This window comes from Emys orbicularis, chromosome 5, assembly GCF_028017835.1.
Source record: "Emys orbicularis isolate rEmyOrb1 chromosome 5, rEmyOrb1.hap1, whole genome shotgun sequence".
Lineage (NCBI taxonomy): Eukaryota > Metazoa > Chordata > Testudines > Emydidae > Emys > Emys orbicularis.
In genome coordinates, this window is record NC_088687.1 from 66,353,393 (window position 1) to 66,380,543 (window position 27,151).

Below are 27,151 nucleotides of genomic sequence, written 5' to 3' on the forward strand. Positions count from 1 at the left end.
GAGGTACTGCTGATCCCAATTGAGAGAGGTGGCAGTGGTCCGGATGAATGTGCCAAACTGCTCTGAGTCCCACCCAAAGAGCAGTAGTGGGAAACTGGACCTGTAGCACTAGATTCTTCGCTTGTGGAATTTCACAAGGATCAGTAGCTCTCTAGTCCTATTCAGCATCTGCATGCAGCCACTAGGTGAACTGATAAGATGAGGTGTACTCAAGTGCCAGCAGGATATAGATGAGAGACAGCTCTACTTATCTTTCAGCACATATGATCATGCTGCTACCACAAAGATGGTCCATTGCTTAGATGAGATCCTGCTTATAGATGGAGAACAGCTGGTGGAAGCTCAACCAAAGCAAGGCAGAGATTATGCTGGGGGCAGAAGAAAGCCCTCTGGTTGACCTGAGAATCTATCCCATCCTGGTGGATGATGACCTGGCCTCAGTTATACACTTTCATCAACTCCCATCTGGACTATAGCAATGCAGTACACCTGGGCATGAAGCCATCAGCCTGAAGAAAACTCCAGCTGCTACAGAATGCTGCAGCACATCTCAGCAACATGGGCTACTGTGAGCGCATCAATCCTGTTCTGTCTCTGCAGTGGCTTTCCGTAGAATATTGAGTCAAGTTTAAGGTCCCAGCATTTTATCTTAAAATTGGTCAGTGACCTGGGCACAGCATATCTAAAAGATGACCTAAAACTCTGGGATGAAGACTCTGGTAAACAGCTCTGCTCCTTAGGCACAATGGAACTGGTTACCATAAGGGCAAAAGCTAGTCTTTTGCAGGAGACAGACCTTTCTCAGGGCTGTCCAAGACAGGAACAAGTCCCACTGGAACTAAGGACCATCAAAAACCTTGCATCTTATACTCCAAGTGCAAGGCATATTTCTCCAACCTTGCATTCTCAAAAATATATAGCAGCATGTACATTAATTAAAAAAAACACACAAAAAACCCAAAACCAAACCAAAAACCCCGCCACCAAACACTACACCGTATGCACAATTTTTCCCTTGGAGAGAAGATGAGAGAGAATATGAACTACATGCAATAAATGGTAGTCACGTTGCTTAATGCAGTTCTGGAGGGCACTTGGATTCAACAGCGATGAGGGTGGCATAAGAATCCATATAGAGTAGAAGGTTGAAGAGCAAGTCCTAGGAGCTAGTAAATACTGTTGGAGTTCCGTGGCTTACTTGTGTATCTCATTGGGTTTCTTCAGCCTGTTATCTCTTCCTGTTCTTAATGATTTTTCTCAGTAGGAATACCCAGTTTTTCACGTTAGTACTAATTTAGCTCCAGGGGATCATCCTTTTTTGTCCAGTGTCTCAAACATTGAGTGTAATTACTGTTCTACTTTCTTTGATGCACAATTATGGTTTAAACAAATGTGATGGTAATACTTGTAAAAACGCAGAAGCATACTAGTACTTATCTTTTCACCTCATATCTAAAAATATATTAGAGAAAATTCCACCTGTCTGACATCTAAGACTTGAATACATTTTTAAGTTTTTCACCAAGATAATATACATGGCATTAATTCCATATGTTTCTGTAGAAAACTGTAATGCTTCTCCACGTTGCAACCCACTAAAAACAACAACAAAAACTTCCCCATGTCCACACATTACATATTGATGACTTATCTGTTTAATATAGTCTTTTGCAATGGGCTAGCTGGAAATGTGGTTTTGATGTTGACTGATTCTCAGCTGTTTACTCTGGAGAAGAAATCTTATTTTTGCACTTCCTTTCTATAGTTGAAGCTATGTCTGCCACAACCTCAAGTAGCAAGCTTCTGTTATGGTTTTCTTAAGAAGAGCAGATAAGCAATTGTCCCCTATGACTAAGTTCCATTTAAAAAGTGGACAGTTACCATATCAAACCCTCTACCATAGTTAAATAGTGCCAACTGTGGCATGGAATGAGCCTGAATGAAGTGTCCTTGGGTGTACTGGTTTTTAGAGGATGACAATTAGGATATGATCCAAATTCTGTAATTTCAGGCTGGTATTCCTGTAGTTAAATCTTGGCATGTTTAATAGCTTTTAATCTTCTTAAACATTACTGTTTTAGTCAATTGGCTATCTGAGGGCTATAGTAATTCATTTGGTAGATCCTCTCATTGCCCTGGCTTTAAAGCTTTCTCATGTAATTAGGATTGTAACTGTGCTTTCTCATATAGTAGTGTTTATTTTTAGAAACACTAAGTGGGTTGGGTCCCAAAGAAGAATATTGGGCATGAGATTAACATTTTAAAAAAAAGTGTTGATTCGCGCCCCCCCCCTATAAAAACACTCAGGTTATGTCTACACTACAGCTTATGTCGGCAGAATTTATGTCACTCGGGGTGTGAATAAACCACCCCCTGAGGGACAAAAGTTACAGTGACGTAAAGCAGCAGTGTGGGCAGCTTCTCCTGTTGACATAGCTTCTGCCGTTCGTGGAGGTGGTTTTATTATGCTGACAGGAGAGCTCTCTCCTATCGGCATATAGTGTCTTCACCAGATGTACTGGAGCTGCACTGCAGTGCTGTATGTGTAGACATGCCTTCCGTTGTAGATACTGAGTTCCCCTGAGCCTGCTTTCACAAAAGAAATGAAAGTCCGATAATACCTCTGTCAAGGCTGTATCCCCACTTTGAACTTTAGGGTACAAGTGTGGGGGCCTGCATGAGGACTTCTAAGCTTAACTACCAGCTTAGTTCTGGTCCGCTGCCACCATTCCCTTCCCTGGGAAGCTTTGAGAAATCTTTCACCAATTCCCTGGTGAATACAGATCCAAATCCCTTGGATCTTAAAACAAGGAGAAATTGACCCTTCTTCCCTCCTTCCTTTCACCAACTCCTGGTGAATATAGATCCAAACCCCTTGGATCTTAAAACAAGGAGAAATTGACCCTTCCCCCCTCCTTCCTTTCACCAACTCCTGGTGAATACAGATCCAACTCCCTTGGATCTAAAAACAAGGAAAAATCAATCAGGTTCTTAAAAAGAAGGCTTTTAATTAAAGAAAAAGGTAAAAATCATCTCTGTAAAATCAGTATGGAAAATAACTTTACAGGGTAATCAAACTAAAAGAGCTCAGAGGACCCCCCTCTAGCCCAGGTTCAAAGTATAGCAAACAAAGATAAACACTCTAGTAAAAGGTACATTTAGAAGTTGAGAAAACAAAGTAAAACTAAGACGCCTTGCCTGGCTTTTTACTTACAAGTTTGAAATAAGAGAGACTTGTTTAGAAAGATGGGGAGAACCTGGATTGATGTCTGGTCCCTCTCAGTCCCAAGAGCGAACAACCCCTTAAACAAAGAGCACACACAAAAGCCTTTCCCCCCCCAAGATTTGAAAGTATCTTGTCCCCTTATTGGTCCTTTGGGTCAGGTGTCAGCCAGGTTACCCGAGCTTCTTAACCCTTTACAGGTAAAAGGATTTTGGAGTCTCTGGCCAGGAGGGATTTTATAGTACTGTACACAGGAGAGCTGTTACCCTTCCCTTTATAGTTATGACAACCTCGATAGAAGGAAGCAGAGGAATTGTGATGTTAGTTGAATTATTAAATGAAAACAGCCAACTAAAATGACGGGCCAGACTTCTGTCTTTATAGTCAAATCAAACACAAGAAGAACCACAGCAAAAACATAAAGATTTTCTTTTTGTTTATACTTTTAGTGATGTTGAAAGCATACTTGTATATAACGTTCCATTAAAAGTTTCTTGTATGTAAATGCAGAACACTAACAAAACTTTCATGCTCTGCCTAATGTAAATATACTATTTGGAACATGTATTTGTAATATTTCTAGCAAACTCAGTAGAAGATTGTTGGGAACTCTGTAAAGATGGTAACAATTTTGATACCTTATGCTGATGCAAGAAGCATAATAAATGTTTTCTATCTGTTTGCAGGATTTGGAGATAGTGTATTCTTATTTACATGGAATGGAAGCCTTGTCTAATCTGAGGGAACACCAACTCAGGTATGGTATTTTAACACTAATATTATACTACTTACGTGCTAAAGAGGCATCTGTTAGTGGTGAATTAGAAAATATTTTTTTACCCAGATATCATGGTGATAAATATCTTAATACTTGTAATAATACTTGATTTCTTTTATCTTACAAACTTGGCAGTAATAATGCAGATTTTTAATTTACTACTTATCAGCGCGATCAGCTGTAAATATAGAGTTTTTAAAACCAGAGTAACAAACTTTTGTAGAAAATTGTTTGCTAGATTTTTTTTTCATCACTCATGTATTTTAGTTAAAAAATAAATAAATTCAGTTTATATGAAATATTAGTGAATAATTTTAGATTAAATACTACCAGAAATTTTAACTTGTATTAGAGGCAGAGCTGGCAGTGCCAACTATAGCTAAGGTTGTCTAATGCTTTCCATTTTAAGACCGTTCTCAATTGGCTGTAACTTTACCAAACTTTAAACTGTTTAAGATGAAATTTTCCATGCCGGGTATCTGGCTCAGGTTGAATTTTTTTGGACTGCTTCAGCCAAAATGGTTAAACTGCTTCTGAGAAGCTTTTTCCTAATGTTACACTCCTACAGCTATTTTAGGAAGCTGTAGCGCCTCCATGTTTTTGAGAAGGGACTTGAAATTGCATGAGGATTGCCCTGTTTTCAGAGAGGTACAATTTGCTGTCCCCATGAAAATCTATCCAAATTTGGCTGACTTAAGTCTCTGAAAATTGTTGTTTGTATATGATGAGTACTGGTTTGTTAGAGAATGTCAGCAAAGTTCTGTGAACATTGTCTCCACTGAGTATGCTCCACCTGAACAGAGCTCTGTGCTAACTACACTGAGTGAGCTCCAACCTGTGTCTGGACAGAGCTTTTCATGCAGTTGGTTCTGACTGCGGAGGACCTCTTTACTTCTGGGGCAATTCTATCCCCCCCCACCCCCCCAAAAAAATCTGCGCAAAATATTGTAAAATTCTGCAAATTTTAGTTGTCAAAATAACACTACATAATCAGGCCAGTTTCAATTATTTTGGTAATTTATTTCAAAATACCTGTCAGCAAGTATGTCTGTAACAATACAGAGACACACAAAATTTCCCCCAGGAATAGAAAGTTAAGGAAACCCCTATGACAACTCAGTTCCTGTTCTCCCCTCCCCGCCCCCCCGAGCCCAGCCAGGGGGCCAGACACCCACAACCCCTCCCCTCCACAGCCCAGCTATGGCCCCCCTTTGCCCAGATACCTGCACCCCCTCCCCCCAGAGCCCAGACACCCACCTCCCCCCGACCTCTGAGTCCAGGGATCCAGAGGGAGAAACAGCCTAATGCTCAGTCCCAGACTTGCATGGAGTTTTCCTGCACACTGCCGTTTCCTTCCGTCAGAGCGTACGAGGAATCGCAGCTGCTGGGATCCCTCTAGCTCTCTCACGCTCCCCATGGCGGTGTCTTCTATGTGCGAGCTGGGCTCTGCTGCGTCCAGTGGCCCCTAGTGGCAGCCAGCAGCACTGCAGCCCATTTCTGTGGGGGAAAGGATATTCTGCACACACAACATTAATTTCTGCAAAATTCTGCATTGTGCAGTGGCACAGAATTCCCCCAGGAGTACCTCTTTGATGCTGGAAGTGAGAACAGGAAGACTCCTGTGCTGTTAGTGCTCCTCATGCTGGAACACAGGCAATTTGGAGGAGGAGGAAAGGAAGCAGCCCTATTTGAATGCAGAAGGGTGAGGAGCAAAGAGGACAAGCAAGGAGGAGACAAGAGCATGGGGGGAAAGAGTAGAGGCTTGGTGGTTGGACCAGGAGCAAGGGCGGAGTCAGGGATAGAATAAAAGGTTCAACACAGGCAACTTGGAGGAGGATAGAAGCAGAGAAGACAGGGACAGAAACTGACAGGCTGGGGATGTAGGGAATGTGGTAGGGGATGGGTCATAAGCAGGCAGGTTTTTGGGGTCAGAGCAGAAGGATATATAACCACTAAAGAATACTCCCCATCCAGTATCTGGAATAGAACCCAAGATTCTCAAGTTCCAACATTTCTCATTTCCCAGTAGGTCTCATAATGTTTGATGATAGTGTCTCATCCCCCTTTAGTGACTGACCCACACAGAGGATAGCAGCCTATATTACTATGAGTTGCTCTGTTAGCTCAGGTGCTAGAGGTTTCTGCTGTAGATCCAGAGGTTTCAATTTTGCTGATGACCCCTGTGCAGAGGCAGCATGATTCTACATGATATCTCAATTTTTTCAGTTTGCTTTTATGAAAACTTTGTTTTTATGAAGTTTTCAATGTAAAAAGAATTTTAAGATTGCAAAGTCAAGCACTTTGTGTGACACACCAGGGTATAATCCAAACCAATGAGTAGTTGTCACCCCTGCCTTGTCACTTGGAGTGCCCTTTACAATGCCTCGTAGTCTCCAACCTAGACTCCTCAGAAACAGCCTGCAGCATGTAAGTCGCTGTCAGCTATATCTGTGTGTGCTGCAGCCAGCCAGCCACACCTTGGCTCTTACCCATGTTAAGGATTACCACAGAGTGACTCCAACACACTCCCAGTCCCAGATTTTTCCCAGAAACATATGTCCTATAAAGCTCAGCCCTCTCCTGGTCAATACAAATATGTTAAGTCCTATTCCTTAAAGGCAATAATATGCACATAACTTGTTACCCCAAATTGAGTTACCCTGACACTTCAACTTGAACACACTGGGTTAGATAAAATAATAAAACAGAGAGATTTTAAGTGAGTACAAGTAATGAGGCATGAAAGTCAGAAATGTTTACAAGAAAAATAAAGATTCCTAGTATTTACTTAAGAAACTATCTTAGTTGCAATGAAAACTTTCTCACCACAAGCTCCAGCAGCTGACCAAACTCTCAGGTCAGGACTCCTCCCCTAGAGCCCAACAGCTGCTTCCTTTGTCTCTTCAGGTGCAGTGAATGCAATGGGCGGGAGGGGACGGGGAGAGGAGTGTCTTGCGGTGTCTGTCCCTTCTTTTTATAGTCCTGTCCCGCTTTGACAAGCATTTCCAGCTGGGAACAAGGTGACAAGCAGTCTGTGTGGAAGGAAACTCCATCCTGATTCTTTGCCAAAATGTAGAATTTTGCCCTTGACCCCTTTCCTGCCAAAGAATGGCCACTTAGCAGGTAATGCTCCATGTCTAGTTGACACCTGGCTGAGGCATCAGCTTGCTCTTTGTCTCTGAGGAAGTGGTTTGGCCACTCCCCAGGCTTATCTGGGAAACATACAGTAGAACCTCAGGGTTATGAACACCAGAGTTATGAACTGACTAGTCAACCACATGCCACATTTGGAACTGGAAGTATGCAATCAGGCAGCAGCAGAGATGGGGGGAAAAAAAGCAAATACTGTACAGTACTGTGTTAAATGTAAACTACTAAAAAAAAAAAAAAAAAAAAAAAAAAAAGGAAAAGCAGCATTTTCCTTATTCACAGTGAAGTTTGAAAGCTGTATTAAATCAATGTTCAGTTCTAAACTTTTGAAAGAACAACCATAACGTTTTGTTCAGAGTTACAAACATCTGAGTTACAGACAACCTCCATTCCCGAGGTGTTTGTAACTCTGAGGTTCTACTGTATTTTTAGTTATGATTTCAACTTATGTTTATAACTTCACATGTAACACTGCTACGTGCATTTTGCCATGATATCGTTGATCAGTAAATTGAGTTTTCACATGATACTTTACAAGGCATACTTCATACAAACATTATTATAACAGTGTATAGGGTGTGAACATGGGTATATTCTATCATATTCGGAAGTTAGAAAATGCTACAGCTGTGTTTGCTCATGCAACCTTAATTTACCCCCCTGCTCTGTATATATTATGATACAGTCTTTAATTACATGATCACAAACTGTTTTTTCTATAGGACCCCTGCCTCATTCAGTTCACATGACGGACTGTGTGCCAGGAATGAATCAGTTGTTTAGTCAGCGAGGTTATTGTCTGTAGGACTCCTGCCTCATTTGTTTCTGAAGTTGGGAAGTGTGTGGTGAATGATGCAGGAAAATGCATGGGGGAAAAGGATGATCTTCAAATATTGCCTTGAAGAATGATTTTATCCCTACCTGTGCCACAAAGCTCCTGTGTGAGAAAGTCACTTAAACCCAGCTTTTTGTAGGTGGTCACTAAGGATATGTCTACACTGCCTCTTGGAGGAGTTTTCAAGTGTGTGCGCTAAAAATAGCTGTTTGGATGTTGCAGTGCCAGATTCTAAACTTAATTAAAACTGAATTGCTGGAGACATGATTTCTTATAATTGATGTGTACAGTTTGACATGACTAATGTCACTACTGCTGTTCTGTAAAAATCACATTGTTTGAGTGGTGTTAGCAAAGGGAGGCCTGAAGCAAAGCTAGGAGTCCTTGACCACTGTAGGAGCAGTTATTATACCACTTTCCATCATATTTAAATACCTGTTTATTTGCAAGTGCAATACACCTTCTTTAGTTTTAATTGGAAAAAAGTGTCAAGAGAATTGAGTACTTCTGAAAATAAATGTTTAATAAAAAAAAATTATGTTAACATAGGTTACAGGTGGAGTCAAGGCCGGATTTCAAGTTAGGTACAGTAGGCACATGACTAGAGGTGCAGGCATTATAGGGGTGCCTAAAAGTTAAAAGTGGGTTTAAAAGTTAAAAAGTACTTACATTATTTTTTATATTTCTTGTTTCATTTTTTATGGAAAACTATGAAGGTCATATAAGCGGAGGTGCGGGGAGGAGAGGGGTGCTGAAGATGCTGTGCTAGAGGCATGTAAAGTATAAATCTGGCCATGGGTGAAGAGGTGTTCAAGGATACAGCGGTACCATACTGTGAAGAGTGAAGCTAGTGGCAATCTAGAAATCTGTTAAACACTTCTAAATTTTTTTTAACGTTCCCTGATGTGTCCATAGAATAAAATGCCAACTAGGAAAAAATATTCAAGAATTTCTTTAAATCAGGTCAGTTACATGCATGTAACCTCAAATCCTTCCACTTTTTTACTAACTGTATAAAATAGGCCACATTTTATTCTTTTTTTCGTAAAATAATTTATAAAATAGTATATTAGTGGCGCATCTTCTATGTGTATCTCCTATTGCTTTCTCCCACTCTTGCTGAGGGTGTTTTTTGCCCACATTTTAAACATTTGGACTGGTTGCTACAGAAGTGAAAGTGTTATGCATATAAGTGTCTTTCACTATTACAGTAACTCCTCACTTACCGTTGCAGTTATGTTCCTGAAAAATGCTACTTTAAGTGAAACGATGTTAAGCGAATCCAATTTCCCCATAAGAATTAATGTAAATGGGGGGGGGGGGTAGGTTCCAGGGAAATTTTTGCCACCAGACAAAAGAATGAAAATACACACACACACACACAATAAGTTTTAAACAAACAACTTAATACTGTACACAGCAATGATGATTGTGAAGCTTGGTTGAGGTGGTGGAGTCAGAGGGTGGGATATTTCCTTGGGAATGCCTTACTGCTAAATGATGAACTAGCACTCGGCTGAGCCCTCAAGGGTTAACACATTGCTGTTAATGTAGCCTCACACTCTACAAGGCAGCATGAATGAAGGGAGGAGACACAGCATGGCAGAGAGAGACAGACCCACACACCGTGTGTGTGTGTGTGTGTGTGTGTGTGTGTGTGTGTGTGTGTGAGAGAGAGAGAGATTGATAAACACACACACATTGCCCCTTTAAGTAGATCAGCAAGTTGAGACAGCAGCTGCTGCCAGCAAGTTCCCTCCATCCTGAGCCCTGTCGTGTCCCCCCATGACATTAACACCCCTCTTCCCCCCGCTCTGCACAGCAAGCAGGAGGCTCCCGGGAGTAGCTCCAAGGCAGAGGGCAGGAGCAGCACATGGCAGTGGGGGGAGGGACAGCTGAACTGCTGGCAATTGGTAGCCTGCTGGGCAGCTGCTGCACAGAGAACTTAGGGGAGCGGGGAACTGATGGGGGGCTGCCAGTCCACCCTGGTTCCAAGCCCCCACCAGCTAGCTGCAACGGGCTGCTCTTCCTGCAAGCAGTGGACAGAGCAGGCAGATGCCAAACAATGTTATAAGGGAGCATTGCACAACTTTAAACAAGCATGTTCTCTAATTGATCAGCAACGAAACAACATTAACCAGGACGACATTAAGTGAGGAGTTACTGTACCTGGTCCTAAGTAAAATTAGTGCACAATCTTAATCAGTCCTATGCCATCATAATCACTGCAGTAGGTGATGCTATTCTGGTTCTGATAGTCTTATGAACTTTAGAGAGAAGTAGAGTGGCCAGCTTTCTCATTTGTGAAAACTGGACACGGAGCGCTGGAACCTGCTCTGCCTCTTCCCCTGAGGCCCCATCCCTTGTTCCACCTCTTTCCCTTGAGGTCCTGCCCCCACTCCTCTTCTCCCCCCCGCGTCACTTGCTGTTCTCTCCATTACCCTCCCTCTGCAAGCTGAGCAGTGGTCTAGGGATGGGGGAGGGGCGACGGGGGCAGGATGTTGGAGAGAGAGCTGGGCTCCAGGGGTGGGGTGACTGGGGCAGGGCTGGGGAGGGGGAGCTTTTATGTTTCAGTATTAATGCATGTGTGGTACTATCAAGTAAAGTTGCTTTATGTGGTTGGTTTATATGATATTTAATGTCCTTAAATTAATATTTCAACTTCGTAAAAACATTAGATTTTTAATAGAGAATAAATAATTACTGTGCTACAGTGCATAAACCAACATGGGGGCAAGCCAAATTACTTTTGTTACCTTATTTTAATGCATTGAATTAACTTTGACACAAATCAGATCTATGATCTGGATGCTGATCTTTAGTCTCTAGACCAGGGGTCGGCAGCCTTTCAGAAGTGGTGTGCCAAGTCTTCATTTATTCACGGTAATTTAAGGTTTCGCGTGCCAGTAATACATTTTACATTTACATGGGCCGGCGGCCGGGACCCCGGGCCAGCAGCGGGCTGAGCTGCTCAGCCCGCTGCCGGTCTGGGGTTCCATCCGCCGGCCCCTCTCAGCTGGGGTCCTGGCCGCCAGCCCCGCTCAGTCCGCTGCCAGCCCGGGGTTCCGTCCATCCAGGCCAGCAGCGGGCTGAGCGGGGCCGGTGGCGGGGACCCCAGGCCGGCAGCAGCGTGCCACATTAAATTAGCCCGTGTGCCGCAGGTTGCCGACCCCTGCTCTAGACTGTTACTTTGTCCTTCACATGTCATTTTATGCAGTTTTATCCAAGTATTGAATTTTTTATCCAAGAGCAGTCAGAATATGTTTTGCAACTTGTCTGTATATACAAAATTCACTTCACTTTGTTCTGGAAAGTGAGCTTTGGTCACTCACCATCTGTTGCAGTATTACACATAATTTCATAATAATTAACATTTTTAGCGAACTTATCCATGTTCAAGAATACTAAGCTTAAACTGACCTTACAACTTGTAAACAAGGACCCTAGTGGCCTGATACATTGATGAATGGCTTTGGCTTGTAAATTGGAATTAAGTCAAGAGATTCTTTCTAAGGAATGTGTGGAACTTGTCCTGTTAACTTTACTAACACAGAGAATTCCTAGAGGAGAGCTTCTGTTTACAATACCATATACAGAAAAGGCTGACTTCATCCAGATGCAGGTTTATAGCATTTTCTAGGATACTCTTTTTGTGCCGGGTAGTTTGTAAACCATTTTTGGAGATGAATTGTTTTTGTGGGTTTTTTTTAGACAGCAAGCTTTTCTTCTAAAATAGCATTTTTCAGTAGTGAACAAAGCTATCTTAAAGTGTTGGGTTTTTTGAAGTTGATTTTGGTTCTGAACTTGGTTGACTAAATTATGTTGTGATGTAGGAGATAGATGTAACATTCAAATTAATATCAGCACACCCACAGTACTGTCAGAAACTTTATATATAGGAAGGAAGTAATCAACTATGAAAGAGCTTTAATTATATTAATTATAACAAAACACATACATTTGTTACTGAAAACACTGTGCCACCTTGTGCAAGATGATTGTGTTACTTGTTTAGCTACAGAAAATTCAGCCATAGTGCTACTAAGGAAGGGTGAATTTGTCTGTCTGACTAAAGGAGGAATGGATTTCAACCTTTGCCCCAAACTCAAATCGAAACTGAATTTATGTGCCAAGTAAAATTGCACTGTCACTGAGAAACCAGAGTCTCCTATAATTCCTTAATCCCAGCCTGCGCATCACACAGAACTCTGCTAGCAGAGCAGAGGCTATAGAAGAATTTATCAGGTTCCTTTATTAATATTTCATTTTTAAAAATTTTCACTCCAGAAGTACACCGCTACCTCGATATAACGCGACCCAATATAACACGAATTCGGATATAACGTGGTAAAGCAGTGCTCGGGGGGGCGAGGGGGGGGGGAAGGGGGGCTGCGCACTCCGGTGGATCAAAGCAAATTCAATATAATGCGTTTTCACCTATAACACGGTAAGAATTTTTGTCTCCCGAGGACAGCGTTATATCGAGGTAGAGGTGTAGTGATTTTCCTATTCTATACCTTCTCTTAGCTTCTCTGTTCCACAGATTGATTTATGATAAGTAAGAGCAAGAAGCTCAATAACTTAAGATTGAGATCCCAGAACTAAGGGCAGGCATCTTTTTTTTTTTTTTTTTTAAGGTTGCAGGATCTTCTCATGGAAAGCCATGTGCTTCCCTGTGATACAGTGGACAATATTTCAGCAGTAGGATGTATTAATAAGTAGTGAGGCCCAATAAGCTTCTCATTGCACAAGGAAGCAAAAGTGCCCTTCCAGTGAGCAGAAACTTTTTCTTGATGCAGGAGATGCAGATCAGAGAGGTTCTCAACATCAAAGTGGACTGTTTGATACAGGAGCGGACAGTCTATTGCCAGGGAAAGGAATGGTCACAACCACCTCTGTTCATAAGCAGGGAAAAATTCAGGCCCTATCCATTAACAGGAAAAACTCCCTTGTTTCCCCTCACTAGCCAAGGTTGTTAAAAAGCTATGGTGAGAGAGTGGATTTAGGGGTAATTTTAGTAGAACCAAATTGGCTATTGAGGCCATGGAGCTAGGAGGCAATAGCAATGGCTGTGGGGAAACCTTGTCGCATTTTAATAGAAAAATCTAAATGATCCAGGGGCCCAAACCAGTTTCTCCCTCCACTCATTAAGAAGCCATACTGTCAGGCTTTTCCCCACTTACTTGCCTGGGGTGCTGGGTAGATTGATTTAAATCATGATTTAAATTACCAAGTGGGAAGCCTCAATTTAAATAATCAGTTTTAATCAACTTTATTTGTACTTCAGTTTCTAAAAAAAGGTGCATTCTCATTGGTTAATATAACCATTAAAACATTTTAAGTAAATGGAGCCTGTACACTAGATTTGGTACATCTTTTTGCTACTACAAGGGTATACTATAATTATATACATTTAATTAAGAAATTATATAGCTTAATATTTTCAAATTCTTATTAATTGTGCATTTTGAGTATGTTAGAAAATGGTGAATGATATACTGCTTATTTATTAGATAATTCACTTTTTGCTCATGAGTTTGTGTCAAGCTTCGTTAGGGTGGCAACTGGAATTTAACTGAACACACACAACAGCATATACAATTTATTTTTATCAAGCAAAACAACCTCAATGTTTAGGATACATAAACTTCTCTTATCAAAACACGTTTCACATTTTTCATCTAAAATAACCAGAGGGATTAACTGAAGTCAGTGAATTAAATTGATTATTTCAGGTCAGCCTAGAAAAAAATTTCAAATATGCCTAAGTGAAAGTGGCTGGAGATTAAATTCCTAGTCTCATCTCTGTCTCTTGAAAATGAGACAGTCTCCTAAATTACTTAGGCTGACCTGTTGTCTTATTTATAAAGCTTGACCTCAAAAGTTAGATGTTTTTCCCCGATCCTATCTTTACATAGAAAAACAAACTTTAACTCAGCTTTTGATAGAGGCTCCTCAATTCAGCATATTTATTTAAATGCTCTAAGAGATTATAATAAGTTTAGGCCCTAACATATTTTGTATTAAATTCATATTTAATTTTAAATGTCTATTTTTAAAGAGAAAAAGCTTATAACTTTTAAATTAAAGTCCAGTTTTTTAAATTTTGTTTTTTAAAAATCAATTTTTAGCCACCCCGGTGGAATGAAGGTCATAGTGCTGGGAAACTTTATCTTGGTATGTCATCAGAAGCTAGTGGGTCATCTTCATATAGCAAGACATCTCATTGCAACAGAAATGATCACTCCCCTAGCGACTGAGAATTTCTGCCTGGAATTCAAATATAGTTCCTAATGTTTTAATAAAATATTCACATTAGCCTCTTAAGCAAATCTCCTTATACTTGTCCAGCAAGTAGCCTTTCTGTTTGCAGTTTGCTTTGTAAGTATACGATATTTACCGGGGGGGGAGGTGGAGTGGGAGAAATAGTGTAAGCCACTGAGCCACAGTGCTATGTATTTCATGAAGATAAAGTGGTTCTAAGTATCCTCACCGATTTCATCACTAAGGGCTGGTCCACACTAACCCCCCACTTCGAACTAAGATACGCAACTTCAGCTAGGTGAATAACGTAGCTGAAGTCGAAGTACCTTAGTTCGAACTTACCGCGGGTCCAGACGCGGCAGGCAGGCTCCCCCGTCGACTGCGCGTACTCCTCTCGCAGAGCAGGAGTACCGGCGTCGACGGCAAGCACTTCCGGGATCGATTTATCGCGTCTAGACAAGACGCGATAAATCGATCCCAGAAGATCGATTGCTTACCGCCGGACCCGGAGGTAAATATAGATGTACTCTAAGAGGAAGATTACTGTTCTCAGGACTTAGGAAAGTTTTGTTTGAAATAAGTGCACCTGAAGGAAAAGTGGCACGTATTGGATGTGAAAGGGGCATTAAGGATTTTCCTGTAGTCTGGAGAGAGGATTTTCCTGCAGGAAAATCTTTTTACCTTTTTGTAACTTACTGCCCTTTTGGAATTGGAAACGAGCAAGGGATTTTATGCTAAAGCTTCAAAATTTCAGACAAGGGCAGAAGTGTCATGAGGTACTTTTTTGAGGTATATTTGGCTTGACCTGAAAAAGCAGGTACTGGAAATCTCACAAAAGAAATCTGCTCACTATTGCATATTGCTTTATTTTTCTTACAATGTGCCTTATATTCTGAAGTAGCTTACACTGAAAAGTGAAATAATACTTAACTCCTCTACAGTGCTTTTCATCAGCAGATCTCAAAGCATGTTATAAAGGAGGTCAATATCATTATCCCCATTTTACAGAGCCTAAGCATTTAATGGGAGAAGTTACATCCCACCAATAGTCACGTTAGGTAAACTGGTAATTTCAGTACTGTAAACTCAGCAGTTTAGATATGTCGGTAAACAACTTAAACTTAAACATATATTATTTTCATTAAGGGCTGAGAACAAATGTGAAAATATTCATTAAATATTTTAATAAAACTTTTTTCAGACATTGAGGCTTCCTTTGAATGATAAACTATGAAGGTGGTAAAGGAAAAAAAATTGTCTTATTTTTTCTCTTACAGGCTGATGTGTGAAACTGTGAGATATGAAAGGCATGAAGCAAACGAAGTTCTGTACTAGTAAGTGTTTCCTCTCTTCTACTAAATTGCTAAAGGGTGTGTTTATTCCAACTTGCTGATTAAAAGTGTGTTCTGTAAACACAAATGAACCACCTTAAGTTCTTCATCACGTAGCATAGAAATGTGCAGGTTCAAACTGGTGTCAATGATAGAGCTGATGTGCACTGTTGTAACTTTGTAGTCAGTGAAAGGGCAGAGAATTAGTGGGTGTGGAATGTCATCTCCTCAGATTAAGCTGTCACCTGGATTTATATCAATCAAGATAAAGCAGTAGTGACCAGTTTTTCCTGCCATAGGTGCCAGATCAACAAATCTAGCATGGGTGATAATTAGCAGGGATGTGAATTGATGTAATTTCAGATACAGTAGAGATCTCTTAACAACACACATCCTTAGTGTGCCATTAATTCCCTCCCCCCCGCCCCCCCGGGGCTAATTTTTTCCCGGATTTTAATGTAAAGCAGGTAACCTGCAATGCAGTACAGTGTTCATTAGTGGATGAGTTGAAATGTGTATGAATAATGCAGCCTTGCAAATTCTTCTAATCCAGTGGCCCAGAGCCTCTAATTTTGTTTTTGCACAGGCAAATAATTTTTTTGTATTTTCATTATTGATCATGACAAAGAATGGTGAGCATACTTGTATGCTAAATTTTCATGATTGCAAGGTTGGAATAATGTCTGAAACTGGATAAACTAAACAATTGTATCTAAAGAAAGGTATACCGAAAATAAAGATCAGTAGAAACTAACACACTCTAATATCATCTAGCCAGCGTAATCTTAAATGATTGATTGTACATAACTATTTTATCAGTGAAACTTATGGTGGCAGTCTTTGTTACATTCTAGTTTGACTGCATTCCGTTTTTGTGTGTACGTATGTTTAATAATAATCATCTAGACTCTAAATCTGAGGAAGGTATCGTAGACACCCTGTCTTTGTTTTTTTGTGAACAAAATAAATGCTGCTATTCACAGAATTTATGGTGGTAATAATACTTAAATAAGGATTCAGGGTGTATATTCTGAGGAAAATGTAACATGCAAGTGGAAAATCCTGAAATCTGGGTTAATTTGAAGTGCCTTTCCCATTCCTTTGCATTGATTCCCTTTGTCAGGCCTTTCATGTGACTTTATCTTCACTTTGATCTTCTGCCTTTCCTTTCTACTTACTTCTGACCCTTTTTTTTCACTCCATTCAGTTGGTCTAATTGGCAATATCTTCCTATACACACAAGTGCAAAATGTTTTTGGTTTTAGCATGAGCAATCTGTGCACACTTGGACTCTATGAAAACCTATACAGTACTGGAATAATTTTTTAAAATTGTTTGAATTTTGTCAAATCTCTCTCTCTCTCTCTCTCTCACACACACACACACACACACACACACACACACACACACACACACACACACACACACACACACACACACTCTTGATCTGGCTAGGTTGTAGTTTAGCATTGTGATACGTTGTGAGATCAAAAATGGATCCGTAAGGAAATCCGGCAAATTCTCCTTGACGACTACCTATGTTCACTGCATCCTACTTGAGAGTGGCTCTGAAATTCTGGTATTTTCAGTACACTTGTAAGTTTAGTTAATTTCCATCTTATTTCGGTATGGTAAACCTCGTGGGGGGAAAAACTTGTTCTTTTTTTGTGTCCTTCCTAAGCTTAGCATATGTCTGGCAAGACACATGTGCGTATTATTGAGGGTTATAAAATTAAAATGTAAAAGAGATGCATTCACTAGCCCTTGTATCTGTGTTTTTCAAGGGTTAGGTAATGGGATAGAGACACTCTTATCTCTAGGTCAGTAGTGACCAAAAGTTATTTTTGACCTGAATGAAATGAGCTGGGCATTAATCCAGTTTTCTAGTGGACATTGCAAAACTTCACAACTGGTAGCCCTTGTTTTGTAGTCTCAAAGGCCAAGGATTTAAGTAGGCATGGAGATTGAACTCCTACCTGTTCAATACAGTGCTTCAATTATTTCAGTGCTGTCAATGTGATGGTTTGTCACAAGCTCTAAAATAAACTTAAAAAAAGTCTCTATGGAAGTAGCTGCAACTATGACTGAGCTATAAATGATTGATTGACCTCTTTTTTTCCATGTATATATGAATGACCTCCCCCAGGCACAACTTAATGTATCAATATTGGGAAGCTAAATCTTTATTTCTCTTCATGTGAAGATGAAAACCAATATACTTGTTGTCAGGTGGAACAAACTACCCATAGAAGCAACATACATTCACTGTAAATATCATGTTTCTAAATAAAGGACTGAAGCCTTGTTTTCTTACGTAAGAGGGAGAGAGAGCACTACATGGGGGGGGGGGGGGGGCATGAGGGGAGAGGCACCAATTTTATCATCTAAAGTTATGAGGTACACATTTAAAAATGTAACACCAAAAATTCATCAAAAACCTGTCCACCATGCTATCCATTTTTATCTTTGCCCTAAAACAAATAAGCAGTAAGAATTCATAATACCTATATAAATCTTTAATTTTTTTAAATGGCTAAAAGGGAAAAACAGAGCATGTTGTTAAAATTGACTTAGCTCATCTTCATTTACTTTACTATTAGCGGGTGTTTGTGCCTGCAACAAATTCTCAAACCCTAGGGCCATCTCTTTGTTTAACATGGGAACTAGGTTATTAAAAGTGGCAGTTCAGCTCCAGTTATTCTTCATTTGCCAGACATCTTTACTAGTTTCATTTGATGTGAAGTTAATGATAGAAGGGCTAAAAGCCTTTGAGGCAAAAATTCAGGTTTGAGGTTTTTCCTGACACACACACACGCATATCTGATTTTGTTACCTACTTGACAAGACACTCCTACCCCAAAGTCTGATTTAAAAAAAAAAATTTTTTTTGTGCTGCTTACTGCATTCTGTCAAATTACTTGTTAAAAAGATTCTTGTTCTTCACCTCTACATCATATTAACACTTGGCACTGCCATAGATGAGATATGGTCAGCATTTTTATTTATAAACCTAATTTTTAATAGTTGTGTACGTTGCCATTTAATTTATCAGGCTTAACCTTGGCAGCCAAAATACAATTTCGTTTTTATGATCAAGTTAGATTAAATCTGCTCAGCCATATTTGGCAAATGAGGGATCTGACTATAAAAGCTTTTTTTTAAACTTCTCTGAATTAAAAAATACAAATACAAAAAACCTCAACTTTAATTATTATTTTTTTTTAGTGAACATGATTGATACATGGTATATGGCTATGCAGTTTGACATTTGTACATATGATTTTGGTTATGCGGAAGGGAGTGAGTGGTGTACCAAAAATGATTTGGGGGATCTAGTCCTACAATTTTAATTTTGATTAGAATGAAAAGCTGAGTCTTTAAAATATAAAGTTTTAATAATAAGGTTCTGTTTTACTAGGAAGCAGTTTTTATTCTTATAAGGAGACTGTATGGAGCCAATGTGTGTGTATTTAAATAAGTTAAATAACTTGCATGCTTCTCTTATCCCCTTTGAATACGTTACAGAATAAGTTATGTTGGCAGAAAACTTTTGAATTTTGATGGCAGGTTGTCATCTAAAGAGATTAAAATCAACAAAGTTCACACATGGCTGAAACAGCATGCTGGGGAGGTGACAATGACTTGGGTATATTGAGCCAAATTCATCTCTAGTGTTTGACTTCAGTGGAGTTAAACTATAGATGAATTTATTGCATTAACTTTTTATGATTGATAAAAAAACGCAGATTGCTCTGATACTTTGTGGCCTTTGATAAGAGGATCCTCCTAGCCACTGCATGTTTGTTAGCTCCTCTTTCCTTCTCCAACTTCTTTTCTGAGAATGTGTATCAAATATAAAATTTCCAAGACTAATATATTTGATAAATACGTCTTAAATTCTTGCCAATGAGAAAATATTTCAGAGCTTGATTGTTAGTTATAGATTAGTGGTTTCAATAGGGTTGCCTCCTAAAACTGAAATGCCTTAGATGAGTGTTCTCCACCTTTTAAATGTTTTGAACTAATTTTAAATGAGAATAATCTTCTTCCATCAACACTTATTAAAATTCCCTAATTTTTAGTACAATAATTTGGAATTTTTCCTTTTTTTTTTTTCCTAATACAATACTCCATTAGTTCTCCTACCAAGTGCATTTTTAATGTAAAAAAAAACTTAATCTGTCTTCAGTGATGGACATTATTTGACTAAAAAATAAATACATACATTACTACACAAATGGTGACTTGAGAAGACTTCTAAATGATAGGTGGAGTCGAATCAGTTGTTTTGCTAAACTGAAGATCCACAGTTTCAGGTACACCTCTATCTCGATATAACGCGACCCGATATAACACGAATTCGGCTATAACGCGGTAAAGCAGTGCTCTAGGGGGGCGGGGCTGCGCACTCTGGTGGATCAAAGCAAGTTCAATATAACGCGGTTTCACCTATAACGTGGTAAGATTTTTTTGGCTCCCGAGAACAGCATTATATCGAGGTAGAGGTGTAGTTCAAAAGAGAACTTACAATTTGTTGGCTGATTTTCTGATTAAGGTACACTGTATCTCTTACTGAAATGTTTAGCTGCAAAACTATACTTCAGTCTCCCATCTTTCATTTTCCCCATCCTACATCTTCTTTTAAGAAAGAGAGAAAAAAAAATAGAGTTTGTCATTTGGAGTAAGAAATAACTATGGAATTGCTAATACTAGAGTATGGTTGGTAGCTGATGGTAAATTATATTTCTGTGGTGAATGTACCGTAGTTTTAATTTTTAATAAGCTGAAAGCAATATCATATATGGGGAGAAAAGGATTTTTACCTGTGCTCCCATTGGGCAGCTCTGTGTTCTAAGATTAGATCCAAATGCTCTCGTTCTGTAGCTGTGATATCACAGAATGACCTCGTCTGGGGTGCTGCAACTCAGTGAAACCTGCTACTGGGTCTTTACAGGACTCCGGGGTTTTTTGTTGTTTTTTTTTTTTAAGTAGGGCCAGGTCCCTAGCCCTTTTACACTATGTGACATAGTGTCTTTGCAGCTGCCAAAATCTTCCCTTTCCCTTCTGCATGCAGCCTCTGGGTCCACTGAAATGAAATTGTGGATGCCCTGCATATGTGTAGACCCTAATTAGCTGGAGAGAGGGATGGCAGGGAGGAAGGTATGATGTAACTTAAAAGGCCCATGGAGTGCTACTAGCTGACAGCCCCAAAATGTAGCTGTTGACAAATAGTAAGAGAAACAATCATTGGATGTTTCATATCTGTGTGCGGACCTCAGCAACCCCTGGAGAAGGATAGCGTTTGGGAGAAGGAAGCATGCTTAAAGACCTATTCACAGATCTTGCTCCCTAACTGCTGTCCTCTCCAATTCTCATAAGCAAAATCTAATTGAAATAAAGATTTTACATAGAATCAAAATTAATATAGTTTAATATATTTTGGAACTTGTGTATTAAAACATTTTGAAAAGTAGCTGAGGACACATAGCAGCTGTTCTTAAAAACAAAAACCCTAGCTATTTCATTGTAGCTATAGGTCTGTGTAATATCCATGAATCCTGTGCAATGAGAGGTGAGGCACAGGATTTAGAGGGTTCTTGGGGATGAGTGTGGAGAACTTATTTGTATGTGCTCCCCTGAGTGATTCTTTGGATCCTACAGTAGAGCAGCCAGTAGCACCTCCATCGCCCCTCCTTGCCAGCCTGAGTGTCTTCAGGATTGGTCAATAGGGCAGAGGCAGCATATGCAAGAGAGTGGGGCTAATAAAGGAGCCCCTCCATCTATGCATAGTCTGACATAGCTATGGAGTGGGAGGTGGATGCATACAAGGCATAATGTGGCCCTTAGTGTTTGTGGTGACTCTTAGCCTGGACAGGGTACTCTAAATAGACATGACTCTTTTTAAATTTACATTTCAAATTTAATGCTTTGTTAATTAAGATTTGATAGTCCAGACTTGTACTGTGCACCGTTTACATACTGGGGAAAGGTCTGGGATGTTTGAGAGAAGTCAAAATTTCCATGCTTGATATTTTAGGTTCCCAGTATAATGATTTCCTCTTGTTTTCTTTGACACTTTGCTCTACTCTTACTCTAAACTTATTTTTTCCGAACATTGTGTGTGTCTTCATGGAGGCTTTGGAAATATTTCAGAATTTACTGTCCTTAATGCTCAGTGAAGATCCTTGATTTCAGAGTTAGTAACAGATTTCCTCTTAACTCCTGTATTTCCAAGGCCACAGAAGACATTTTGCAAATGATTGATTAAAAGCCCTCTAAATAAACATCATGCTTAGGATTAAGTCTGTTTTGAAACTTTTGCCTGGATCAGCATACTGATTTTCAGACAGCCCTCTTCAGGGAATATATATTCATTCTCCTTGTGCTTCTAGAGGCTCCTGTGAAAGTCATCCAACAGGATATTTAATAATGCAGAGTCTCATTGCAGGGCGGCTGGTTTATTGCTTTTTTGCTCTCCTGAAGGTGTATTATACCTTCTGATAGCCAGACAGTTGGCAAAGTTGTATTGGGATCCTGCCAGGTCTGCACTGCAGTAAATCAGGATTTCATGTTTATATATTTTATTGGGAGGGCATTTGCTATGGGGAGTTTCTTAGCCAATATCTGCCATTAGGACAAATACATTCAAGAACTTGATAGTTGATTCTGCATAGATAATGTTATTGAATAAAGACTTAATAGTATAGAGAATTCATTGCAGTACAATGAGTTCTACTAGATTTTTTTACATTATTGTTTTAGACATGCTTTGTGAGCCTTTTGTCAAATTGAAATTAAGGCTTCTACAAGAATTATAGGTTGCACTTTCGTTTTTACGATAAATGTTTGACTAAAAACAGTAATATTTTATTGTTGCAGCAGTGCTGGGAATAACAGGTAGTTTTAGACAAATAATGCCAGGGCATAGGACTTAATAAGTAGTAGGACTGTGTCCACAAAATCTGTATGTAGGATTATGTAATCATATACCATTTCCATCACAGTTTTGCCAGTAAATTAGCATGGAATTTTGTTAAGAAAAGAGTCTACTGCTTTTTCTTCCTGAATTTCTTTCTGTAATCTCAAGTGCTATATAATTGCTGAACATTTTAATATCAATCTTATGCAGTGTTAGGTCATTTATGCAGGGAAACGTGGCTGCTCATTGCCTATAGACAGGTATGAAAAAGCTTGTTCACTAATTGTTAAAAACAGACTTATGTAAGCTGTTTTTTTTTTTTTTACAAGCACCTGTCTCTGTAGAGGCTTACTTTTTATATTACAAAATCTGTTTTATGCTGTTCTTACAGTAACTGGAGCTATTTTTGGTGATTAGAAAAAGAAGAATACTGTCGAGATCTTTCAGAGAAAGATGCATTGGTTATGTGTGCAGAAATCTACAAAAATAACAGGAGTACTTGTGGCACCTTAGAGACTAACAAATTTATTAGAGCATAAGCTTTCGTGGGCTACAACCCACTTCTTCGGATGCATATAGACCTATATGCATATAGACCTATATATAGACACTTCTTCTATATGCATCCGAAGAAGTGGGTTGTAGCCCACGAAAGCTTATGCTATAATAAATTTGTTAGTCTCTAAGGTGCCACAAGTACTCCTGTTATTTTTGCGGATACAGACTAACACGGCTGCTACTCTGAAATCTACAAAGAAATTATTTCCTGAAGTGTTGGCCTAGTGTTTTGTATGTCCTGTGTTTACATTTTTAGATACCAAGAGCCAAATTTTGCCAACTTTCATCTCATTTAATCAGCGAGTCACAACTGTGGACATCAGTTTAAACAAAAATGCCACTTAAAAATCACAAGTTTAGTGATAGCTAGGAACGCCTTTTTTTGTTGCCCATTTTACTTAAGAGCAGGCCTTCTGATGTTTGCGATCTTTCTATTTTGTTAAATTTGGCATAAGGTTGACAGATAAGGAGAAATATACAACAGCAATATAATTATTTGGTTAATATACAGCAAGTTAAAATGTTCAGGTATATTTGCGGTAGGGAGAGGACAGGTAGGGTTGTAGCTGACACGTGGACCATCAGTTGTACCTTCAGTACATATTGCTTTGTTTGGGATGTACCTTATTCTTTAAACACTGCTTACATATAGCATCAGGAGCTCAAATGTGGTGATGTGGCAGATATCCGATGGCCAATTATTATTTATAAGTTAGTTGACAGACCAGTTGCAAACGTGAACAACTCACCTTCTGATTGCAGATAATGTGCCGGTGACCAAACAACTCAGGTAAAATGGTAGCTGAGTACCTGGGAAAATATTGAAAAATGTGGAAGTTTTTTTGCAATGCAACATCACCAATCACTTCAAGGGAAACTTCTAATACTATAATAGCTGCTTACATAAACAAAGGAGGGCCCCAAAACAGCTGTCTACACACAGATGTTGACTATAATGAGATGGGCAAGGAAAAAGCGGTTATCTTCAGAACTACATGTGTGAGGAAAACCCAAACACATGAGAGATGAATCTGAAGAAACTAACACCCTCAAAGTATGGGTTTATAGAATAAGCTCTCCTTTAATTCCATCATGTAATGTCTGATACTTGACACTGGAAAGGTGTTTCTCATTTCTAATATGTCAACTTCTCTCCTATGGCTTGGACTAATTCTCTCCCATCTTTTCTGCTTATTCAAAATAGATGTTGGAACACAAGTAGTCTTTTCTCATTTTCCAAACATCTCTCAACAAAGAGGAGTCTGGGTATACATATCCCAGTCCATTTAACTGAGGAGCAACTTCAATTGTTGTCTTGAACCTGTTCTGAGACCTGGTTTACACACAATGTGTTTATTGGTATCGCTGTTTGGGGTGTGTGTGTGTGTGTGTGTGTGTGGGTAGTTAAACCAATAAATCTTCCAATGCAAAGCACTGGGATAACTGCAGTCGCACAAAAGTAGAGTTGTACTGCTTTAACTATAACTCTATGGTTAAGAGATACAATTTTGGTGTGTGGGCAAACCTTTAGATTGTTGGAAGCATAGTGATTTCCTGAGGGTTCCACGTTTCCTGCCAGAGTCAAGGAAGATGCTTTTCTCTAGGCTCTTGCTGCCCTTGTAACCTTTGCAAGTCGGAAATGGGTTAGGAAATGCAAGACCACCTCTTAAAGTTTAGACTGATTCTCTCAGTGTCTTCTGGAAGTTATAGGTATGCTATTTAGTTGATGGTCCTTATGGAGCCTGGGTTATGAAACTTGAAGGGAAAGTAAATCTCTTTAAGCCTTCTCCCTCTCCTTCAGGGTAGAGATTCTCAATTTTACAATCCAGGGCGTGAATACATGAAAGCACTCTGCTGATTTGATTTCCATCAGACTAAGGATATGATCATGCAGGCATTTATGAATGTGTTTAACTTTACACACACATTATCTCAGTTAAACCAATGGGAAAACTCACATGCATAAAGTTAAACATGTGCTTAAGTGTTTGCAAGATTGGGTCCTAAATATTTTATCTCCAGTTCTACTACAGTACTGACCTAACTCTTAATCCATTATTACAAAGATTGTATTTATATTGATGCTATTTGTGACTGGAGTGGAGAATCAAATATTTAAGTGGGCCATTTAAATCTATGGCACTATTTTAACAGAGAAAAAGAAATTTTAGGCCATGTTCAGGAAAGTCTTGCTAGAGATGACACACGTAATTAGTTGAGTTCCACAAGGTACTGAGTAGTACCTTAATTTCCAGTGACTTCCCGGGATTGAGGGTATTCAGCAGTTTGTTCGGTCCAGAACCTTGAAGGTCAAGGCTCGGTTATAATTTTGAATCACTCTGGCTCAGAAACTATAGTATTTAGTGTCCTGGCTATCACCCAGGTGAGGTGAGTATTTCTAATGAAGGCATGCATATCCAAATAACACATCCAAATCATTTTACAGATGGTGCTAAGACTATTTTATGTGAGCCATTGTCTCCAGTCCCTGGCCTTAATGTGAGCATGCCCAAGGAAAACATGCATGAATGCTGTGTGTGTTGATTGGGTTTATAATAAAAGTTAAAATGTTGTGTGGTTCTCTTTCAGAAACCTGAAATTATGACGTACTTTGCTAAATAGAAACCCACCTTGAACCTTAACAGTTATGTTGAACCTAGTCAATTGAAAAATGTTTAAAGTAGTTTCAGGTACCATATCTGTCCCAAAGATTGTGGGGACAAGGTGGAAGTTGTAGCTATTGCATCACTTGGGCAAGCGACTCGTGATGTAAAGAAAATACATGTTTTTCAATTAAACACAGGACAATATAATATTAAAATCAGATACTCTCACAGCAGAATTTTTAACCTCTTTCAGCTTGATCAGTTTGACTGTCTGAATACTACAGGCTCAATGGGAGAGTCTACAACTTCCTTGAATCACAGCAATGTGATAAGTGGAGCTTATGAGCTCAGCCAGTACAGCCATATGTTGGAAGAGCTTTATCAACTCTACCAGACCTTTGAATTTTATGAATATCTCTGTATCTGGGAGAGCATTCATATATTAGAAAATGTATTGTGAAGAAGTCCCGAAAAAAGCATCTGACCTTATCAACAGTTAGAAGTGTGCTTTTGATGTCATCAGGGACTGTTCAATAAAAAGAAACTCAGGGTATGTCTACACTACGAGAGTAGTTCGATATTACTTAAATCGAATATGTGGAATCGATATTACAAAGTCGAACGTGTGTATCCACACTAAGGACAGTAATTCGACTTTGTGAGTCCACACTAACGGGGCAAGCATCGACATTGGAAGCAGTGCACTGTGGGCAGCTATCCCACAGTTCCCGCAGTCCCCGCTGCCCATTGGAATTCTGGGTCGAGCCCCCAATGCCTTCTGGGGAAAAAAATGTGTCGAGGGTGGTTTTGGGTAACTGTCGTCATCCAACCGTCACTCCCGCCCTCCCTCCCTGAAAGCACCGGCGGGAAATCAGTTCGCGCACTTTTCTGGTCAGTGACAGTGCGGACGCCACAGCACTGCGAGCATGGAGCCCGCTGCGACCATCGCTGCAGTTATGGCCGTTGTCAACACCTCGCACCTTATCATCCACCTTTCCCAGAGGCAGATGCTGAGAAATCAGGCGAGGAGGCTACGGCAGCGCGGTGAGGACCTGAAGTCTGAGAGTGGCACAGACCTCTCGCAAAGCACGGGACCCCGCGCCGAGGACATCATGGTGGCAATGGGTCATGTTGATGTTGTGGAACGGCGATTCTGGGCCCGGGAAACAAGCACGGACTGGTGGGACCGCATAGTGCTGCAGGTCTGGGATGAATCACAGTGGCTGCGAAACTTTCGCATGCGGAAGGGGACTTTCTTGGAACTTTGTGAGTTGCTGTCCCCTGCCCTGAAGCGCCAGGACACCCGGATGCGAGCAGCCCTGACTGTCCAGAAGCGAGTGGCCATAGCCCTCTGGAAGCTTGCAACACCAGACAGCTACCGGTCAGTCGCGAACCACTTTGGCGTGGGCAAATCTACCGTGGGGGTTGTTGTGATGCAAGTAGCCAACGCAATCGTTGAGCTACTGCTCTCAAAGGTAGTGACCCTG

The 27,151-nt window shown here is 40.0% G+C and overlaps 1 protein-coding gene across 2 annotated transcripts in view; it reads left to right on the forward strand.

Moving 5' to 3' along the window:
* Positions 1-27,151, forward strand: part of RAPGEF2 (Rap guanine nucleotide exchange factor 2) — a 331,016-nt gene that overhangs the window by 110,117 nt on the left and 193,748 nt on the right. For both annotated transcript variants that reach the window (XM_065405517.1, XM_065405518.1), the window contains exons 2-3: positions 3,910-3,980; positions 15,528-15,584. In XM_065405517.1, coding sequence (XP_065261589.1) covers positions 3,910-3,980; positions 15,528-15,584 — 128 coding nt within the window. The remainder of the gene's footprint in view (positions 1-3,909; positions 3,981-15,527; positions 15,585-27,151) is intronic.